Genomic DNA, 17,609 nt, shown 5'->3' with positions numbered 1-17,609 from the left:
TCCGGCTGTCATCTGCTCTGTTTTTTATGAGGAGATTTTGCTGATTTGGTTGTTGCTTAATGAATTTTCTTTTAAAAAAATAACTAAAACAGTATTTTAAATTAATAAATTCGTCATTCTGGATGTAAGATTACAACATTAGTCGGACAAATATTTTTTAAACTCATACATGGTTCTCAAAGAAGAGCTAGTCTTAAAATTTGGCCATTCATCCTAGTTACGTTCCAATCAACAAAATGCATTACAGAGATTATGAGTTGCAACAAGTTTTGATTGACTTGTGGATGTTCTAATCAAATGTTCATCTATGAAGAGAGGGAGGGCATTCTCTCTACAAATTATAAGCCTCCTTGTCTTTGACTTTGTTGCTCAACTTGCCTCCGATCAGCAAGTTTATTGCTACAATTTGGGCTACATGCCCTTTTAATGGTGGCTCCCGAGTCTGCAACTATTTGTCTGGTGACTAAAATACCGGGAAGCTGACTAAAAACTGTACTCCCATAGAATTCCTTCAACTTGAGAATACTCCGACATACTTTGATCTTGTCCGTCGAGCTAGAGACCCAATTGTCCGATGCCTCCTATAATATCAAAAGGCGCAGGCTTGTTAATCAAAACGAATTGGTATCAGAGAATAAAGGCATATATATTTTTTAACTCATTTACCTGAGATTGGCATCGGTGTTCTTCTTGGGATGAGCTGTGATTCCTTCATATCAACTACAACAGCATCGGATGTCAGGAAAGTTTTGGAAACAGAAGCTGCGTGCTCCAGGCAACATCTAACAACCTGTCCCAGATTTCAGTAGAGAACTAAAGAGTTAGGGCAAGAGTTGTTGGCTGATGGAATATATTTTCAATCAACCTCTATCAATCTACATTTTTCCAAGTTCCTTTAGCTGCTAAAAATTTCAGGTTTCACCAAAAGATGGATGCTTTTCTGTAATTGGGAAATCCTTAAAAACCATTTGGAACGGTAAAACAAAGACTGTCAAAGAGCTCTGAACAAAGTTAATAAACCTTCGATGGATCCATGATACCAGCTTTCATTAGATTCTCGTAACGGTCTGTGGCGGCATTATATCCATAATCCAGATCATTGTTACTTAGAATCTGTGAGATAGAAAATTAATTTTACCATGATTGATTAGACTCGACAGAGAGAAAAACTGTACACCGCAAATTAGAAGCAAATTCCTTTGTGCACAGCGACCTTATCTATAACAACACTTCCATTGACACCGGCATTTCTCGCTATTAGTTTTGTAGGATAACTCAAAGCCCTTTTGAAAATTTCGGCTCCAATCTGCAGTTGACCAGTGCAATTAATATAAACAAATTGGAGAATCCATCATACGTATTAAGGTGATCGTCAAGTTGATATGCTAATAAAAACCAAATCTCCCTGTGATCATCATAATCTAGCAAACAACTTAATATTTAATATTAGGAAATTATAACAGAAAATTTTTGGGGTAAACCGAGGGGGATAATACCATCTGCTCGTCATTTTCCAGGACATTTTTTATAGCATCCACCTTTGTAGACAGCCTTAAAAGACAACAACCTCCACCAACAACAACACCTTCTTCAATAGCAGCCTACAATAAACATAAGGTTATAACTGATATTTGGAACTCATGTTCTCAAGAACAACAGACCAACTGTACACCTTTGATGCATTCAAAGCATCCTCGATCCTCAACTGTCTATCCTTCAACTCAACTTCAGTTTGTGCTCCTACCTACAATTTAGAATATGGACAAAGTGAATGAGTCTGGTGTAAGTTGCGAATTCCGGATGATGTAATTAATTTCAGTTTCTTAAAATATCATCACCTGAATTATTGCAATTCGCCCAGATAATCTTGCAATTCTCTCATTCAATATCTTCTTCGGAAACTTTTCCTCAGTGTTCTGCAGAATAGATAATAGTATGTCACTTGGTGTATTCAACTAAACGTCAAAGCAATATACTTCATCACGGAAATTTTTGTTCTTTTATATTACTCAGAAATGGATCCTGCAATGCAGAAAACCTCGAAATGTAGGATATCTCAGCATTAGATAAGGGATGATTCCAGCACCTCCATAAGCTTTTGAATTTGTATGACCCTTTTCTGAACAGCTTCCCGAGTATTCCCATCTGTAACTATTAGTGTGGAATCCTTTGATATAACAACCTTACAAGCGGAGCCCAATACCTCTTTGCCGGTCTTTTCTAACGTCAATCCATTATCTTCTCTGACCACAGTAGCTGCAAACATATCAAAGAGTTGCACTTTGGATCAAATTTTACATCAAAACCTTCAGAGAACAAACAGAAAACTACAGGTAAAATGCATTTTCCTTTTATTAACATCATGTAAATAAGCTCAAAGATAAGCTTTATGTTAAGACACTTCCTTGTTCCTTTCTTTTACTTCTCAAAGAACAGAATACAGCACAAAATCAAGGAATAAAACACTTCAAAGACTAAGATCACAAGCCTTTCTAAGATTGACAAAATACACAGCAGCTGAAATAAAACACACAGAGAATTTAATAACCAAGAACACAATGTAAACAAGAACACTACTCGTAATGCCTTCCTCCTCTCCTACAAACTACGGCTACTTAAGCACACAAAAAGAAACGGTAACCTGGTGCCACCCTCCCCTTTCTGGAGGTGCCTGCTCCTGCGCTATCGCATCAAAACATCCGTACCCCTCTTCTGCCCTCCTGTCCCCTTTTTATTGCCCACGACTAACTAACTGTGGGTCCCACGTTCTGGTCCCCCATCCTCCTTGCTTTCCTCCCCTCCAACACGTGTTACCTCCGGGTTGGCCTCATGGCTATGATCCTTTTCGCCACTTGTCTCTCTTTCATTGGCCTCATGTTTCTTCTTATTCTTCCTATGGTATGTAAATAGGATTGGTGGCCTAGCATCACTCTCCTCTTCCAAATCCACCTTGTCCTCAAGGTGAAAGTCTGGAAACTGATATTTCATGTCAGTGCAGCTTTCCCATGTTGCCTCGTGTGGGGGTAATCCCTTCCAACTGATCAGGGCTTCCCATTCCTTCGTTGCTGGATTCTTACGATAACTATATACCTCTTCCGGTCGTGTAATCCATTCATGGTTTGCATTCATGTACGGGTTCAGTGGTTGTACAGTCTCTCCTTTTCCTACAGCTTTCTTCAATTGCGATACATGAAACACGGGGTGAATAGCAGCGGCTGCGGGAAGTTCTAGTTTATAGGCTACCTTTCCGATCCTTTCTAAGATTCGATAAGGCCCGAAAAACTTAGGTGATAGTTTTTCATTTCTCTTCTTTCTGAGGGATGTCTGCCTGTAAGGCCGTAGTTTGAGGAATACCATATCCCCTTCTTGGAACTCGACTTCTCTTCTCTTATTGTCGGCGTGCTTCTTCATCCTTTCTTGGGCTAGTTTCAAGTGTTCCTTTAGGGCTCCCAATGTTATGTCTCTGTCTTTCAGCTGCTGGTCTAGTGTTGAGTTAGGTGTCTCCATATCTCCATAGTAAATCAGAGGAGGGGGAAGGCGTCCATACACAGCTTGAAAGGGGGTAATTCCAATGGAACTATGATAGGTGGTATTATACCAATATTCTGCCCAATGTAACCATTGGCTCCACTCTGCCGGTTTTTCCCCACAAAAACACCTTAGGTATGTTTCGATACTCTTATTCACCACCTCGGTTTGACCATCGGATTGGGGGTGATAGGAAGAGCTCCGGTTCAGCTTAGTTCCTGCCAAACGGAAGAGTTCCTTCCAGAAATGGCTTAAAAAAACCTTGTCCCTGTCGGACACTATCGATCTTGGGTATCCATGTAGTCTGACCACCTCCTTTACAAATGTTTCAGCCACCATCTTGGCCGAAAACGGATGCTTAAGCAATAAGAAATGCCCATACTTACTCAGCCTATCCACCACCACGAATATCACATCCCATCCCTTGGATTTCGGCAGTCCCTCTATGAAATCCATGGATATATCACTCCATATTGCGTCTGGAATCTCTAAGGGCATCAGTAGCCCAGCTGGAGATAGAGCCGAGGATTTATTACGCTGGCAGATTGCACATTCTTCACAGTACCGCATGATGTCTTTCTTCATTCCTTTCCAATAGATTTCTCCGGTCAACCGTTTATAGGTTCTTAAGAATCCCGAGTGCCCCCCAAACACAGAGTCGTGGTATGTGTGTAATATCGTAGGAATCAACGTGGACTTGTTTGGAATCACCAACCGGCCCTTAAACTTCAACACCCCTTGCTGCAGGGTGTAATGGGGTATTTCCATCCCCTCTTCTAGTATTCGGGTGATTTCTTGCAGTGCAGGGTCAAGCTTTGTTTCTTCCTTAATAATTTCCATGTCTATCATCGGGGGAGCCGTGATCTGACTTAAGTGTACTGCTGGGGGTGCCCTGGATAACGCGTCAGCCGCCTTATTTTCCAGTCCTGGTTGGTAAACTACTTCAAATGAGTACCCCAGGAGCTTCGCTACCCATTTCTGATACTGAGGCTGCACCACCCGCTGTTCCAATAAGAACTTAAGCGACCGTTGGTCCGTTTTCACCGTGAATTTCCTCCCTAGTAGGTAAGGTCTCCATCTTTGGACTGCCAGCACTACCGCAAGTAATTCTCTTTCATATACCGGTCGTGCTCTGTCCCGCATACTTAAAGTCTTGCTGAAATAAGCCACTGGTTTCCGGCATTGAGTCAGGACAGCCCCCACTCCCACTCCCGAAGCATCTGATTCAATTTCGAAAGGGAGGTTGAAATCCGGCATGGTGAGCACAGGGAGTGTCATCATAGCCTTTTTCAGTTTGTTAAAAGCGTCCTCGGCTTCTGCATCCCATTTGTATGTTCCTTTCTTGAGTAGTTGGGTGAGTGGTGCGGCTATGGCCCCGTAGTTCTTAACGAAACGCCTGTAATAGCCAGTCAGGCCAAGGAAGCCTCTAACCTCCCTCACATTGGTTGGGGTTGGCCATTCACTCACTGCCCTTATCTTTTCGGGATCTGCTTCCAAACCCTGTTCCGAGATGAAGTGTCCCAAGTAACTAATCCTTGGTTTGGCGAAACTGCACTTTTCCATATTCACAAATAATTCCCGGTCCTGCAGCAGCCCTAAAACCACTTCTAAGTGCTGAACATGTTCGTCCATCCCTTGGCTGTAGATTAATATATCATCAAAAAATACCAGCACAAACCTTCTTAAGTATGGCTTGAACACTTGGTTCATCAGTGCCTGGAATGTGGAGGGGGCATTCGTTAAGCCAAACGGCATCACCAAGAACTCATAGTGCCCCTCGTGGGTTCTGAACGCGGTCTTCTCAATATCTTCCGGGCACATCCTAATTTGGTGATATCCGGCTTTGAGGTCTAACTTGGAGAATACGCTAGCCCCTTTGAGTTCATCAAATAATTCTTCTATCACAGGTATGGGGAACTTGTCTGGTATCGTGACATTGTTCAAGGCTCGGTAATCTACGCAGAACCTCCAACTTCCGTCCTTCTTCCTCACTAACAGCACAGGGCTGGAGTACGGGCTTTTACTAGGTCGTATGATCCCTGAAGATAGCATCTCATCTACCAACCTCTCCATTTCCTCCTTCTGATGGTGCGCGTATCGATATGGCCGAACGTTCACTGGGTCAGTCCCACTCTTCAGGTATATGTGATGTTCAATTGTGCGCTGGGGTGGAAGGGTAGCAGGCCATTCAAACACGCGGGCGAATTGCTTGAGCAGTGCCGCTATGGGTTCTGCTTCGACCTTCCCCCGCCCCTGTTCCTGTTCATCTTCCATCTTCCCGCATTCTAAGGTTCGGCATTCCACAAGGAATCCTTGGTCGTCAGCCCCCCACGTTTTCATTAGATTCTTCAAACTCACCCTTGTCTTAATCAGGCTTGGATCCCCTCGTATCACAACCTTCTTCCCTTGATGATGAAAAGTAAGTACTAACCTCTTCCAGTCGACTTCGGTCACCCCAAGAGAATGAAGCCACTGCATCCCTAGGATCATGTCAACTCCCCCCAACTGCAATGGTAAGAAGCTATCCGTTACCTTCCAGCCGTCCAATTGCACTTCAACACTTCGGCACATTCCCTTACCCTTCACGGCCGTTCCTGAGCCCAGGATTACTCCATAGTTTGGAGTCTCCTGCAGCGCCAATCCTATCCGGGTCACCAAGTCCTCTGCGATGAAGTTGTGGGTCGCCCCACAATCGATCAGGATCACCACTTCTTCTTCCCCCACCTTCCCTTTTACTTTCATGGTTCCCGGATTGTTCAGCCCCACCACGGAGTTGAGCGATAGTTCTATGTTTAAATTTTCCACGTTTGGTACTTCAGCTGGTTTCATCTCAGTTTCGGCATCAAAAAATTCTTCCTCCACAATCTCCAGTTCCTCCCCTCCTTCCTTGACTACCAGCATTCGAAGCTCCTTATGCTCCTTCGACTTGCACCGATGTCCGGCGAAATACTTCTCCCCACAGCGAAAACATAGCCCTTTTTCCCTTCGAGCTTGGAACTCGGCATCAGATAACCGTTTCGTGGGCCCTTCCCGACGGTTGTCGCCCGTTCCTACCTCCCTCAGTGTTATCGTCCTCATTGGCCAACTTCCACTGGCCGTTCCCTCTTTCGTGGCTGCTGCGATGGGGCTCTTAGCCTGCGTTTGTTTGTGGCCCATTTTGCTGTCGTAGGCGCTGATCAGCCCGCATTCCCTTCGGACCAGCTCTCTGTTTTCTATCTTCAAGGCCAACTTCATCATTTGGGCCAGCCCAATGGGCTCCAGCGTTTCTACTTCAGACTTCAACCAAGGATTTAGCCCGTTCATGAAGGTTTCCTCCAGCACCACCGTAGGCAGAGAGGCCACCGGTGCCAGTAGCTTATCGAAACGGTTCCGGTACTCTTCGACAGTGGACTCCTGCTTGATCGTTAAGAACCGGCCCACCAATGTACCTTCCCTAGTTGCGCGGAACCTCACCAACATCTTTAGCTTCAAGTCTTCCCAACCGGTGAAGGCTTCCCTCTCTTCTTGTGATCGATACCAGTCCAACGCCGGCCCATCGAAGCTGATTACTGCCACGGTAAGTCTCTCTGAATCCGTCAAGTTATGTATCTTGAAGTATCGGTCTGCCCGGAACAGCCACGAGTCGGGGTCGGTCCCGTCGAAGACTGGCATTTCAACTTTCTTAAATTTGCTCCGATCCACGGGTCGCTCTTCCTCTGTCTTTACGTCTATCTTCGGCTCTTCAGTCGTCGCCGGATATGTTGCTTCGGCCATGGTGACCTTGCTCGTGGACCCTTCTTCGGTCCTTCGTACAGGTGAATCATCTCTAACGATTTCTTCAATATACTTCAGTATCACTTGTTGTTGCTGTGCCTGCTTATCAATTTGAGAGTTCATTTCTGTGATGCTTTTGGCTAGTAAGGCCAGATTCTCCTCGATCATCGGCAGCCTTTTCATTCCCATCTCAACCGCCTCCAACCGTTCCTCCGTTGCCTTCGTCGTTGACATGTTCTGCCCAGGTATGATGCTCTGATACCAAAATGTTAAGACACTTCCTTGTTCCTTTCTTTTACTTCTCAAAGAACAGAATACAGCACAAAATCAAGGAATAAAACACTTCAAAGACTAAGATCACAAGCCTTTCTAAGATTGACAAAATACACAGCAGCTGAAATAAAACACACAGAGAATTTAATAACCAAGAACACAATGTAAACAAGAACACTACTCGTAATGCCTTCCTCCTCTCCTACAAACTACGGCTACTTAAGCACACAAAAAGAAACGGTAACCTGGTGCCACCCTCCCCTTTCTGGAGGTGCCTGCTCCTGCGCTATCGCATCAAAACATCCGTACCCCTCTTCTGCCCTCCTGTCCCCTTTTTATTGCCCACGACTAACTAACTGTGGGTCCCACGTTCTGGTCCCCCATCCTCCTTGCTTTCCTCCCCTCCAACACGTGTTACCTCCGGGTTGGCCTCATGGCTATGATCCTTTTCGCCACTTGTCTCTCTTTCATTGGCCTCATGTTTCTTCTTATTCTTCCTATGGTATGTAAATAGGATTGGTGGCCTAGCACTTTACTTCATTCCATCAAGATGATAGTCTTTTTTTTTTTAATGAAAAACGATATTATATAGTTAAATGATGACTATGGTGTTATATTTAATTAGATGCATCATCCTTGAAAATCCATGGTATTTCATCCCATTATCATTATGAAATGTCTTTGACTGACTCCCTTTATCTCTGATATACGTTTATGTTGAAATCTCATTGAATGTAGTATTGCACCACTCCATGGATCTAGAAATTAGTTGCATTTAAACAGTGCCCTTTTCCTTATTTTTCATCTTTTTTTGGGGGGTTGGATTTCTTTCTTTTTTGCCTTGCAGATGGTTTTAGAGTTGAGAAAAATGGGGAAAGCACAAGGACTCAAAATTCTCTTCTAATAATCTGCTACCTCCAGTTAAGGTGGCTATGTCATCTAAATAGTGACTCTTGCGCTCGCCAAAGGCAGGAGCCTTGATAGCAGCTGCCTTCAGCACACCTCTAAGTTTATTCCTAATTACTGGAGCCAGAGCTTCCTGCTCAATGCCCTCTGCCAATATCACAATTGGGTATTTCTCTTTCACTGCACTGTCCAATATTTTAAACATCTCCTTTGGATCTGAAATTTTTTTGTCGACCAATAGTAACTGCAACCAAAAATCCCCATTTCTAAAGATTACGTTTTTATATAAAAGAAAAACATATTATTTAAATTCCGGTTGCTACCTTGCAATCATGGAATTCTACTACCATCTTCCTTCTATCAGTCACAAAGTATGGGGATAAATATCCACGATCAAATTGCATCCCTTCAACAATTTGCAAACTGTTATCGACACTCTTCCCTTTCTCAATTTGGACGACTCCCTTCCATCCAACTTGACGTAAGGCATCTGAAACCAAATTTCCCACAGCATAATCATTCCCTGCGCTAACTGCCGCGACGTGTGCTATCTCATGATCTTCAACCTACAAGTTTGAAATATGTAGCAGTTGAATAGATCACTGACAAACTGTAAGTAGACTGCCGCTTGCGGCTAAAATTGATATTTTGTCCTTTCATTCACTGTGAAGCACGTCTCAAGGTTTTGAACCTTCTACACTGAAAGAAGCATAACCTTACTTACCTCTCTTGACATCAATTTCAGCTCAGAAACTAGTGCTTTTGCAGTCTTCTCAATCCCACGTGCAATTTGAACAGGATTCATGCCAGATGCAATAACCTACAAAGTGCATTTTATTATTAGTGCTTAAAAACTGCCCAGACTATTAATTGTGGTGAGAAAAATAGTTAAAATAATTAATTGTTCTTTCATAGTAGAGTGTTAATGCATATGATAGAGAGTGAAAGCTAGTTTCATCAAACAACCCAAGATCTAAAATGCCAATAGTCCTAGGAAATCTCAAAGTTAATCCAAACCAAGAGTCAGAGATTAACTAGCCGACCATTAAATCCTTTAAATTTGACATAGGCCAAGTTAATCATGTAGAAATTAATGGCCATTAATCAGCCCCGTCATAAGGCCATTTGACCAGTCATTAGAGTCCAATAACAGCGCCACTATAGAAAAATTACATTGTGGGGGTGTGTAAGTGCAACTTGGACATTTTAGATATTTAAATCATAAATCGTGTGCCAGTAAATTAAATATAGAAAGAAAAATAATAAAATATGAATATCAAATTTTAATTATTTATAATATGCAAATTTTGTTTTGTTTTTTACATTGTACGTTCATTCGTCTTTTTAATAAAATAACATTGAATGAATTACAAGTTATTGAAAACTTCCTTAAATGTTAAAATCGGGTACGGTATTCCATTGTCCACATAGCAGTACTAGTTGTTCTATACGACTGATATTCATGCATGGAATTCCATTAACTACCTTCATACCCTCAGCAATCAATCCCTGGGCAAGAACGACAGATGTAGTGGAACCATCACCAGCAAGGTCATTCGTCTTAGCACCAGCTTGTCTCACCAATTTCACCCCAACGTTCTCTAAGGGATCTTCCAGCTCAATCTAGCTTTCCAACCAGATCATAATCAAATTCCAAAAGGATAATCTTAGTTTAGAGGATACACAAGAGGATTTACAGATGACCTTGAATAAGTACTTGTGTCATCATTCATAAGCCTAGACATGCAGAATTTTGCAAGGGGATTTTCAAAACGAATTTCTTTCCCTTTTATCACTAATCCCAAAGTTATATTATACATAAACTTATCATAAAAAACAATTTCAATTTACATTAAGTTGTCAAGGTACTATACAGCTTTACTGAACTGTGTTTAAAAGAAATCCCCAAGCTGGCCAATGGCCCATACAGTCATAAATATCAAGAAAAAAATCACAATTGATTCTTCGCCATATAACTTTCTAACCTTTTAGCCCTTCCCCAACTTAGTTCTCCTTTAATGGAATTAATCCCCCATAATAACTTGAATGAAGAGGGAAAAAAGATTAACCAAAAGATTCATAAAAAAGAGGGGGGGAAAATAGAATACCTCTTTCAGGACGGTTTCACCATCGTTGACGATCTTGGGCGGTCCATATTTATTCTGAAGCACCACATTCCTCCCCTTCGGTCCTAAGGTAATACCCACCAGCTCCGCTACCAAATTAACTCCGATCTGTTCAACAAAAGCAACTCGTTCAATCATCGAACAAAAGCAAAACCGTTAGGGCAAAGAAAAAACAAGTGCTTAGTCCGAGTACGTAACCTGAAGTTTTTTAAAAGTAGAGCCATCGTGGTTGAAGTAGAGCTCCTTGGGCGGAGGTTTGGGGGTGGGATTCAACGCAGGAGGGAATGAAGACGGCGGTTTGTTTGGAAATGGTAATGGTAATGGTTTTGGTTTTGTTCTTGATGTTGATATTGGATTGGTAAAAGATAGTGGAGAAATGGGAGAGGGAGAAGACGCCATTGTTCTGGTTTTCGCAGTGAAGTATGAAGATAAGTTGGGAATGGCGGTTGGTGGATAAGAAAGAGGAAGATAAGCCGGCGAATGGGAGTAGCCAAGCGGGAAATATCTGTAGGGGTTATTTTGGCGCGATTATGGGTCCGTCATTTAACGGAAAACTGACTTCTTTTTCTTTTTCCTTATCTTAATTAGAGTTGTTTAGTTATAATCTCTCTGCTTTCAATTAATTATAAATATTTAGTGGTTGATTTTTATAAAAATAAATATTTAATTATTTATTAACAACATTTCCACCGTATACTCTGGAAATACATTCTCATATAATTTCAAAATCAGTTGATTATTACGAGAGTTGATGAAGCCACACCATTTTTTAAAGAGATGATAATGAACAATGAAACTGATAGTTAGATCAGAACAAATTAGAGTTTAAAAAATAATATTTTCACAACAATCGCATATGGATTATCAGTTGACTAAAAGAGATGTTAATTCTGAAATGTTTAGAACCAAAGAAACATTAATACTGGATTTTGCTCTATAGATTGCTTGCTATTTTTATTTGACAATATTTGATAGGAATTAAATTTAAAGTTTGTTATAAAAAACAATACTTAAACTAAAACTTTAAAAATAAATAAGTTAAAATTGTATAAATTTGAATCAATATGATATATATATATATATATATATATATATATTTTAATATATACAATTAATTGTTAAGAAATGGTATTGGTGACTAAAATATAAGCCTAAGTCAACTAGATACGTGATATCAACCTCAACATATTGTTACGAAGAAAAATATATATATGAAATCAGATAAAAATAGATACAGTAATGAAGCATGCATATTTGTGATCTTTTAAAAGAGGCAAAGTATTCATGGACTTTTGAGACTAATGAAGAGACCATCTCCGACAAAAGATATAAATTTAAATGGTACAATCGTAAATATAACTATCTAGCCTAAAATATTAAAAAATAGAGCACAATGAAAAATAACGTGACCACATCCCTAGTAAGAGTTTGTCGATGATAATTATATTGTTAATAAAAGTTGACCGTTTCGCTATATTTACAATTTTGTAAAAAATAGTTTACTATTAATTCTAAATCAAATCCAACCATTGCTGTGAAACTAAAATAACCATGTTTCCGATGTAATACAAATACACATAAGTAACTATTATTATGAATATTATTTATTTATTAAATGAAAACAAACCTCTTCATTGAATTAATGATTGAAAGAGTTAGATGATCAATCGAAGAAACATGCAGTGTAAGCAAAGACCAAATACGAGGACAAGCTATCATTGACAAGGGACAAAGGAATACAAAAGAAAATACTAAGATCCAATCCAACAATACAATTCAAATACAACATCAATAACTGTAATTTGGAAAAATAAGAGCACTCCAGTTTACACAAAAGCAATAGTTGAGAACTTGTGTTTCATTTCGCGGTCATTGGGCTGTATATCATATGTGTATGTCAACAAATATTATCATCACGTCGGATCCTTAATCCTTATCCATTAAAATCAGATCTATTTTGGTCTAGGATATGATCCGATTTCAATCTTCTGGCAGAAAACTGGTTACTGTTTCACCCTCCACATAGCAGCAGTAACGAAGAAACCTTCATTTAAGAAAGTTGTATAGAGGGGACGAATAAGGAGATTGTGATAGGATTTCCCTATCCAAATCCCTCAAGTTGTTCTCAGTATTTGGAGCCAAAATTGATTCTGAAAGATGCCAAATCAGACAAAAGGGAAAGAAAAATTTGACAGCAAATGACAGTAAAGTAGAGAGAGTTTAATCGTACTACGGCGGCAACAGAACATTGTAGTTGAGAAATAAAATAAAGGGTGAGAGCAAGGTGATGTGATCATGCAACAGCAATTGTCAATGTAAAAAAGGAAAATGAAAAAAAAAAAAAAAAGATATTTACTGTTCAGCCACCACCTGAAACGTCACCTCTGATCAAGACAATTCCTTATGGTTGATTAACAGTGCCGCCTGAAATGTTTCAGTTTTAACACCAAGGTTATGCAACAAATTCTAATGCCACAACTAGCGATAGAGAAAGGGAGAGAGGAAAAAAGAAAAAAGAGAGTCAAATCCTTTGTTTTGAGGTTTTTGCGTGATTGAACAGTATAATTAAGATATAAACTGTAAAGCTTGATTGTTTAAATCAGCTTCCAAAAAAAAAAAAAAGCAAGGTAATATGGTGTTTTTGTATTAGTGGATACCATTTTCAAAAGTTTGGCCTCTTATGGTATTCATTTCAATGATGAGCCACTAACACCAGCACCCTCCACCATGGCTTGTCCTATTGTGCCCCTCTTATTTTGTGCAGAATTTTGGCTGTTTTTCCACCATAGACTTTGCTCACTGGACATAAATCTTACTTCCTCTGTTATATTGTTTCCTGTTTCTTATCCATTTCTCTCTTTGGTGGAACTTTAATGATGTAAGCTGGTGGGGTTTTAAAAGGAAAATTATGAAGTTATGATTCAGGCATCCATGATCTAAAATGATTAAATCATTTTCAGGTACTTTGGCTCATCCAGCTTCATTATGTATATGCGGCGGGCAGAGAGTACTTTGTTTCATGAATGCAATTCTAACAGATACTGAGTAGACTCCGGATTCAACCTATGGTTGAAAATTGAAACAATCTTATTCTAGTACTGATCTCATACAAGCTCAAGGCAAAGACTAATGACTAATCAGAAAACTAAATAAAAAGAACTAGAAGTTCTTATCAGAGAGTTAAAAGATTTATCCTCAATGGAGTAGGTTATCTATGGAGTTGGCGATGGACTGGCATGATGAAGATTCAGCTCTCATATGTGCAGTGTTGCAGGGAATATCTTCGAGGTTACTCAAGCAAGGAGTGTAAGGGCTGCCAATTTGCAGGTCACTGAGCATCTGACGAAGATCGGAGGCTTCTTCCTTGAGCCTGGCATTCTCCAAAAGAACCTTTTCGTGGTTATCAGATACATGGTTCAACTTGTCTATCAGTTTATGGTTCTCGGTGCGAAGCCGAAGTACCTGAGACCAAAGCTCATCAAGGTGCTTCTGTTTTCTCATCCGCGATCTACGAGCTGATTCTCTATTAGAAATCATTCTCCTCTGCTTTCTTTCATCAATAATACTCTTTTGTTGTTCCTCTGCATCATCAGATGTTGAGTTGTAGCTAAAACTTGAGGATTGTTTAAGGAATTCATGGCTGGGATGGGGGACGTGAGACATCGGGAGGTTGCCTAAGAAGCCATTGAAATGATGGAGAGTTTGAAAGCTATTCTGCATCATGTCAATGTTTGAAGGAATTTGAAAAGAGTTTTCGGACGGAAAAAACTGGATGCCAGATATTTCACCAGGAAGCATATTTGGAATTCTTTTGATAGTGGTGGCTTCAGAGGGTTTGTCTAGCAGATTACTGATGGTAAGACAAGGAATACGAGCAGGAGGACTGATGGGTTTTTATAGGATGATAAAGTTGGAAAAGTGGGCCAATTTAGCAAAGTAAAGCTACAGTTGTTAGGAGGCTTACATGAGCATAAGGTTTAAACAAATTATTACAATGACCCTATTAGTGTGCAGCTCTAGTGCTTTTATATGGTGCTTGATATGCAACTAATGTGGATATAAACACGCGCAGGCACATTTGTCATATACATATATGCTCATAAGTGACAGGAGAAATCATGTCATGGGTGAAACAATTCAAAAGTTAAAACAAAAGATTAATGGTGATAAAAGTCAATCTCAGGCGAGAACTTTTCCTTTGGGATTCTCACCGCCAGACTACAGAAGCATAATGCATTAAACTCAAGCAGCCAATAACACCTGACCTTATGAACCAATGACGTAGTAAAAGTTATTACAAAAAGGCAAATTCTCAAGTAACAATTTTTAAGTTCTGATAACCAATTTAATTAGACTTCTGATGACTCATTAAGCACTGAAAATATTGGGTTGGAGGGACCCATTTAGGTTGTTTGCATCATTTACCTAAATCGCTGCTTCATCTATTTCTCTGAAGCATTTCATCAAAAACCTTGTCTGTGAAGTATATGCATAAAACCATACCAAAAATTTGGCTTTGCGTTGGCTACCATTCCATTCATATTGATTGGCTGTGGTTGCATTTTTCCCTTTTTGTTTCATTCACTTGCATGCGTCATAACAAGAAATACTAAACCTTGTCCTAAACTTGGATGTGTTCTTTCAACGTTGAAAAAGCATAATTGTTGTACCGTATACCAACCCAATAAAAAAAGAAAAACTTGGATTAAAAAAGTCGTGTCAATCTTCTTCCTCTCCACCCATTTATCATACTTAAAGTAATAAAGTCGAGAAACTCCAAAAGGAACAGAAAAATTTCTCTTAATGTCATAAGCTCCAATGTTATCCAAATGATTATTTAAGCACACGACTCCACCAAGTGTCCGCAATAGCACACCTAAGTCAAGCTTTCCCATAGTTCTAACAATAAATTATTCACATAAATACTTTAATCCAATTTTTTCCCATTTGCTTATCTAATCTTTCCTCTTCTTTTCGCCTCTTCTACTTGAAACCCACTTGCAAATTAGTTTAGTTTACAACAAAGATTAGATCAAAAAGTTGATAGCAATTAACAAAGTCTCGTATGACCTACTTTACGAAACCAAACTTTTTTTTTCTCTCCATACAATTACTAAACTAATCGGAATTTCATGGAAAGATAAAACAGAACAGAATATATAATTGTTGTTAAAACAATTACATACCTTCTTTTTGGTTGGATAAGAGCGTGGGAGAAAGGGTGGTTTAAAGTTCAGTGTCACATCGAATCCAGATGTAAGTAGAAGAAGTGAATTGGAGGTCGCAGTTCTGAAATGAAGATGTAGTTATTTAATCGGTGGCTTTTTTTGTTTCCTTTTTAAACTGGAAAATCAGCTTCCAACTCCATTGTTGTAATCAATTGCTTCAAGGATTTGGACGAACAAGATGAAGACAAGCGTACTTCAACAACTTTAAAACATCAATTACATATCGTACTCCAATGGCTTCCGTTTCTCTCCAAAGTGGTCTGCTTAGACAACCTTTTCATGTTTGCCCTTTCCTTCTTTTATTCATTTTTTTGTCACACTTCTTATCATAAATTCAATCTCTATAGTTTCATAAAATGTTTAGAGTATTTGGTTCACCGACCTGAAATAAGTTATATAATAACATACTAACTTTAAAGGTTCGTGAAGTTGAGTCGATATATTTTATCAATTCACCACGACTCATATCAATTTCAGCTTTTGATTATCACTCACACGACATCTCCAACAACCAACTTTGCATAGCCAACCCTGGCAATCAATTACTCGTGCTTGTCTTGGCATCCATCTTCAACGACTTAAATTATGCTACAATTTATTATACTGATAACCATTTTTAAATGGTGTAGAATTATGAAAATGTCCTTTTTTAGTACAACTCGGGATGTCGGGATCTCTTTTTCTTAGGTATATAGACCGTTGAGCTAAGCTCATGTTCTCTCCACTTTTTTATATTTATAACTAATTTATTTTTCGGTTTTTTTAAAATGAAATCTATAGAAGAACCAAAATAGTATATTAAATTAAATAAATATTTTTAGATCTAATTTGATAACTAATTTACTTTTTGGATTTTTAAAAACAATATTATAACCACTACTTCCACTTCAATAGGTAATGCTTTCTTATCAACTTTTTCATCGATATCTTTTAAAACAAATCAAATTTGAACGCAAAAGAATAAGTTTTAAAATTTAACTAAAAATTCAACTTTTATAGTTAAAAAATATTTGAATGATTATAATAAACGAATTGAAAACTGATTTAATTTCAAAATCTAAAAATAAAAAACGAAATTGTCACCAAACATACACTTAGTATTTTGTCAAATATTTAAGAAAAATAATATACAGTATACTTTACATTCTTAAAGGTCATTTTTTTTATATACATATAAAATTTAGAATATTTATAGTTATAGCATAAATATTTTAATTTATGAACTCACCTTCTTCTATTTTGCTAGTTATAATGTAATTTTATAAAATGACATATTAATTAATTTATTTTTCTCTAAGACAATTAAATTCTATTACTAAACTTTGAGATTTTCATCTAAATTTTGAAACCTAAACCTTAAACAACCAAAATGAGAAAAACTATACAATGATTATGTTTGAAATTAAATTGATTTATTTTATTTATAACTTCAAAGATATGTCAATTTGAAAATAGTCAAATTGTACGATAAAAACATGACTAGAGGTCTATGATCAATGTACCCACTTTTCTTTATTTTCTTGATAAGACTTCCACCATTTTTACTCTTTGTAAGTCTAATATTATAATTATATTACATACGAAAATCTTATGCTTTCAATCCACATTAGGTTATATCATCGCATTACGGATGTCCCTCTCATGTTATAATGATATATGTTGTTATTCCTAACACGATACATTAAAGAAAATAATAATAGATTGTGACATAACAAAAGATTATATATCGCATAAGTTTACATGGGGCGGATCATCAATCATAATTAAGACCCTTATGAGAGGTTTATTCGAATAA

The 17,609-nt window shown here is 38.6% G+C and overlaps 2 protein-coding genes across 8 annotated transcripts; both read right to left on the bottom strand.

Annotated features, from left to right (window-relative positions):
• Positions 1 to 173: 173 nt before the first annotated feature.
• Positions 174 to 11,097, bottom strand: LOC103489212 (ruBisCO large subunit-binding protein subunit beta, chloroplastic). 3 transcript variants are annotated; one of them, XM_008448271.3, is made up of 14 exons: positions 10,785 to 11,097; positions 10,569 to 10,694; positions 9,946 to 10,083; positions 9,185 to 9,280; positions 8,784 to 9,026; positions 8,470 to 8,704; positions 2,087 to 2,256; positions 1,839 to 1,916; positions 1,673 to 1,744; positions 1,497 to 1,601; positions 1,214 to 1,306; positions 1,021 to 1,113; positions 667 to 790; positions 174 to 581 (listed from the first exon to the last, which is right to left on the bottom strand). In XM_008448271.3, the coding sequence occupies exons 1-14, from the start codon at positions 10,983 to 10,985 to the stop codon at positions 556 to 558; spliced, it is 1,800 nt and encodes a 599-aa protein (XP_008446493.2). In that variant the 5' UTR covers positions 10,986 to 11,097; the 3' UTR covers positions 174 to 555. The 3 variants fall into 3 exon arrangements, 2 of the variants coding, with proteins under 2 accessions (XP_008446493.2, XP_050947072.1); XM_051091115.1 differs by lacking the exons at positions 174 to 581; positions 1,021 to 1,113 and having other exon boundaries at positions 1,139 to 1,306; positions 10,785 to 11,091; XR_007824385.1 differs by lacking the exons at positions 174 to 581; positions 667 to 790; positions 1,021 to 1,113; ... (8 more) ...; positions 10,569 to 10,694; positions 10,785 to 11,097 and adding an exon at positions 2,642 to 7,515 and having other exon boundaries at positions 2,108 to 2,256.
• Positions 11,098 to 12,271: 1,174 nt separating this feature from the next.
• LOC103489213 (basic leucine zipper 43) lies at positions 12,272 to 16,176 on the bottom strand. Of its 5 annotated transcripts, none has more exons than XR_007824384.1 (3): positions 15,773 to 16,176; positions 12,943 to 13,010; positions 12,272 to 12,736 (listed from the first exon to the last, which is right to left on the bottom strand). XR_007824384.1 is itself a non-coding variant. In XM_051091114.1 (3 exons), exon 1 carries the CDS (start codon positions 14,382 to 14,384, stop codon positions 13,782 to 13,784), a length of 603 nt encoding a protein of 200 aa, XP_050947071.1. In that variant the 5' UTR covers positions 14,385 to 15,751; the 3' UTR covers positions 12,272 to 12,736; positions 12,943 to 13,010; positions 13,244 to 13,781. The 5 variants fall into 5 exon arrangements, 3 of the variants coding, with proteins under 3 accessions (XP_050947071.1, XP_050947070.1, XP_050947069.1); XR_007824383.1 differs by having other exon boundaries at positions 12,957 to 13,010; positions 15,773 to 16,175; XM_051091114.1 differs by lacking the exon at positions 15,773 to 16,176 and adding an exon at positions 13,244 to 15,751.
• Between the last annotated feature and the right edge of the window lie 1,433 nt (positions 16,177 to 17,609).

This window comes from Cucumis melo, chromosome 10, assembly GCF_025177605.1.
Source record: "Cucumis melo cultivar AY chromosome 10, USDA_Cmelo_AY_1.0, whole genome shotgun sequence".
In the NCBI taxonomy this organism is placed as follows: domain Eukaryota; kingdom Viridiplantae; phylum Streptophyta; class Magnoliopsida; order Cucurbitales; family Cucurbitaceae; genus Cucumis; species Cucumis melo.
Note: the sequence above shows the minus strand (reverse complement) of the source record. Positions and strands in the feature narration are given on the sequence as shown.

Bases quoted from the DNA above. Each gene is read 5' to 3' on its own strand.
- LOC103489213 (XM_051091112.1), bottom strand. From the start codon at position 14,384: ATGCTTCCTGGTGAAATATCTGGCATCCAGTTTTTTCCGTCCGAAAAC.
- LOC103489212 (XM_008448271.3), bottom strand. From the start codon at position 10,985: ATGGCGTCTTCTCCCTCTCCCATTTCTCCACTATCTTTTACCAATCCA. The intron at 1,917-2,086 runs GTGCTGGAATCA...TCTATTCTGCAG, and splicing joins AAATTCAAAAGCTTATGGAG to AACACTGAGGAAAAGTTTCC. The intron at 1,114-1,213 runs GTCGCTGTGCAC...TCTATCTCACAG, and splicing joins GAAGTGTTGTTATAGATAAG to ATTCTAAGTAACAATGATCT.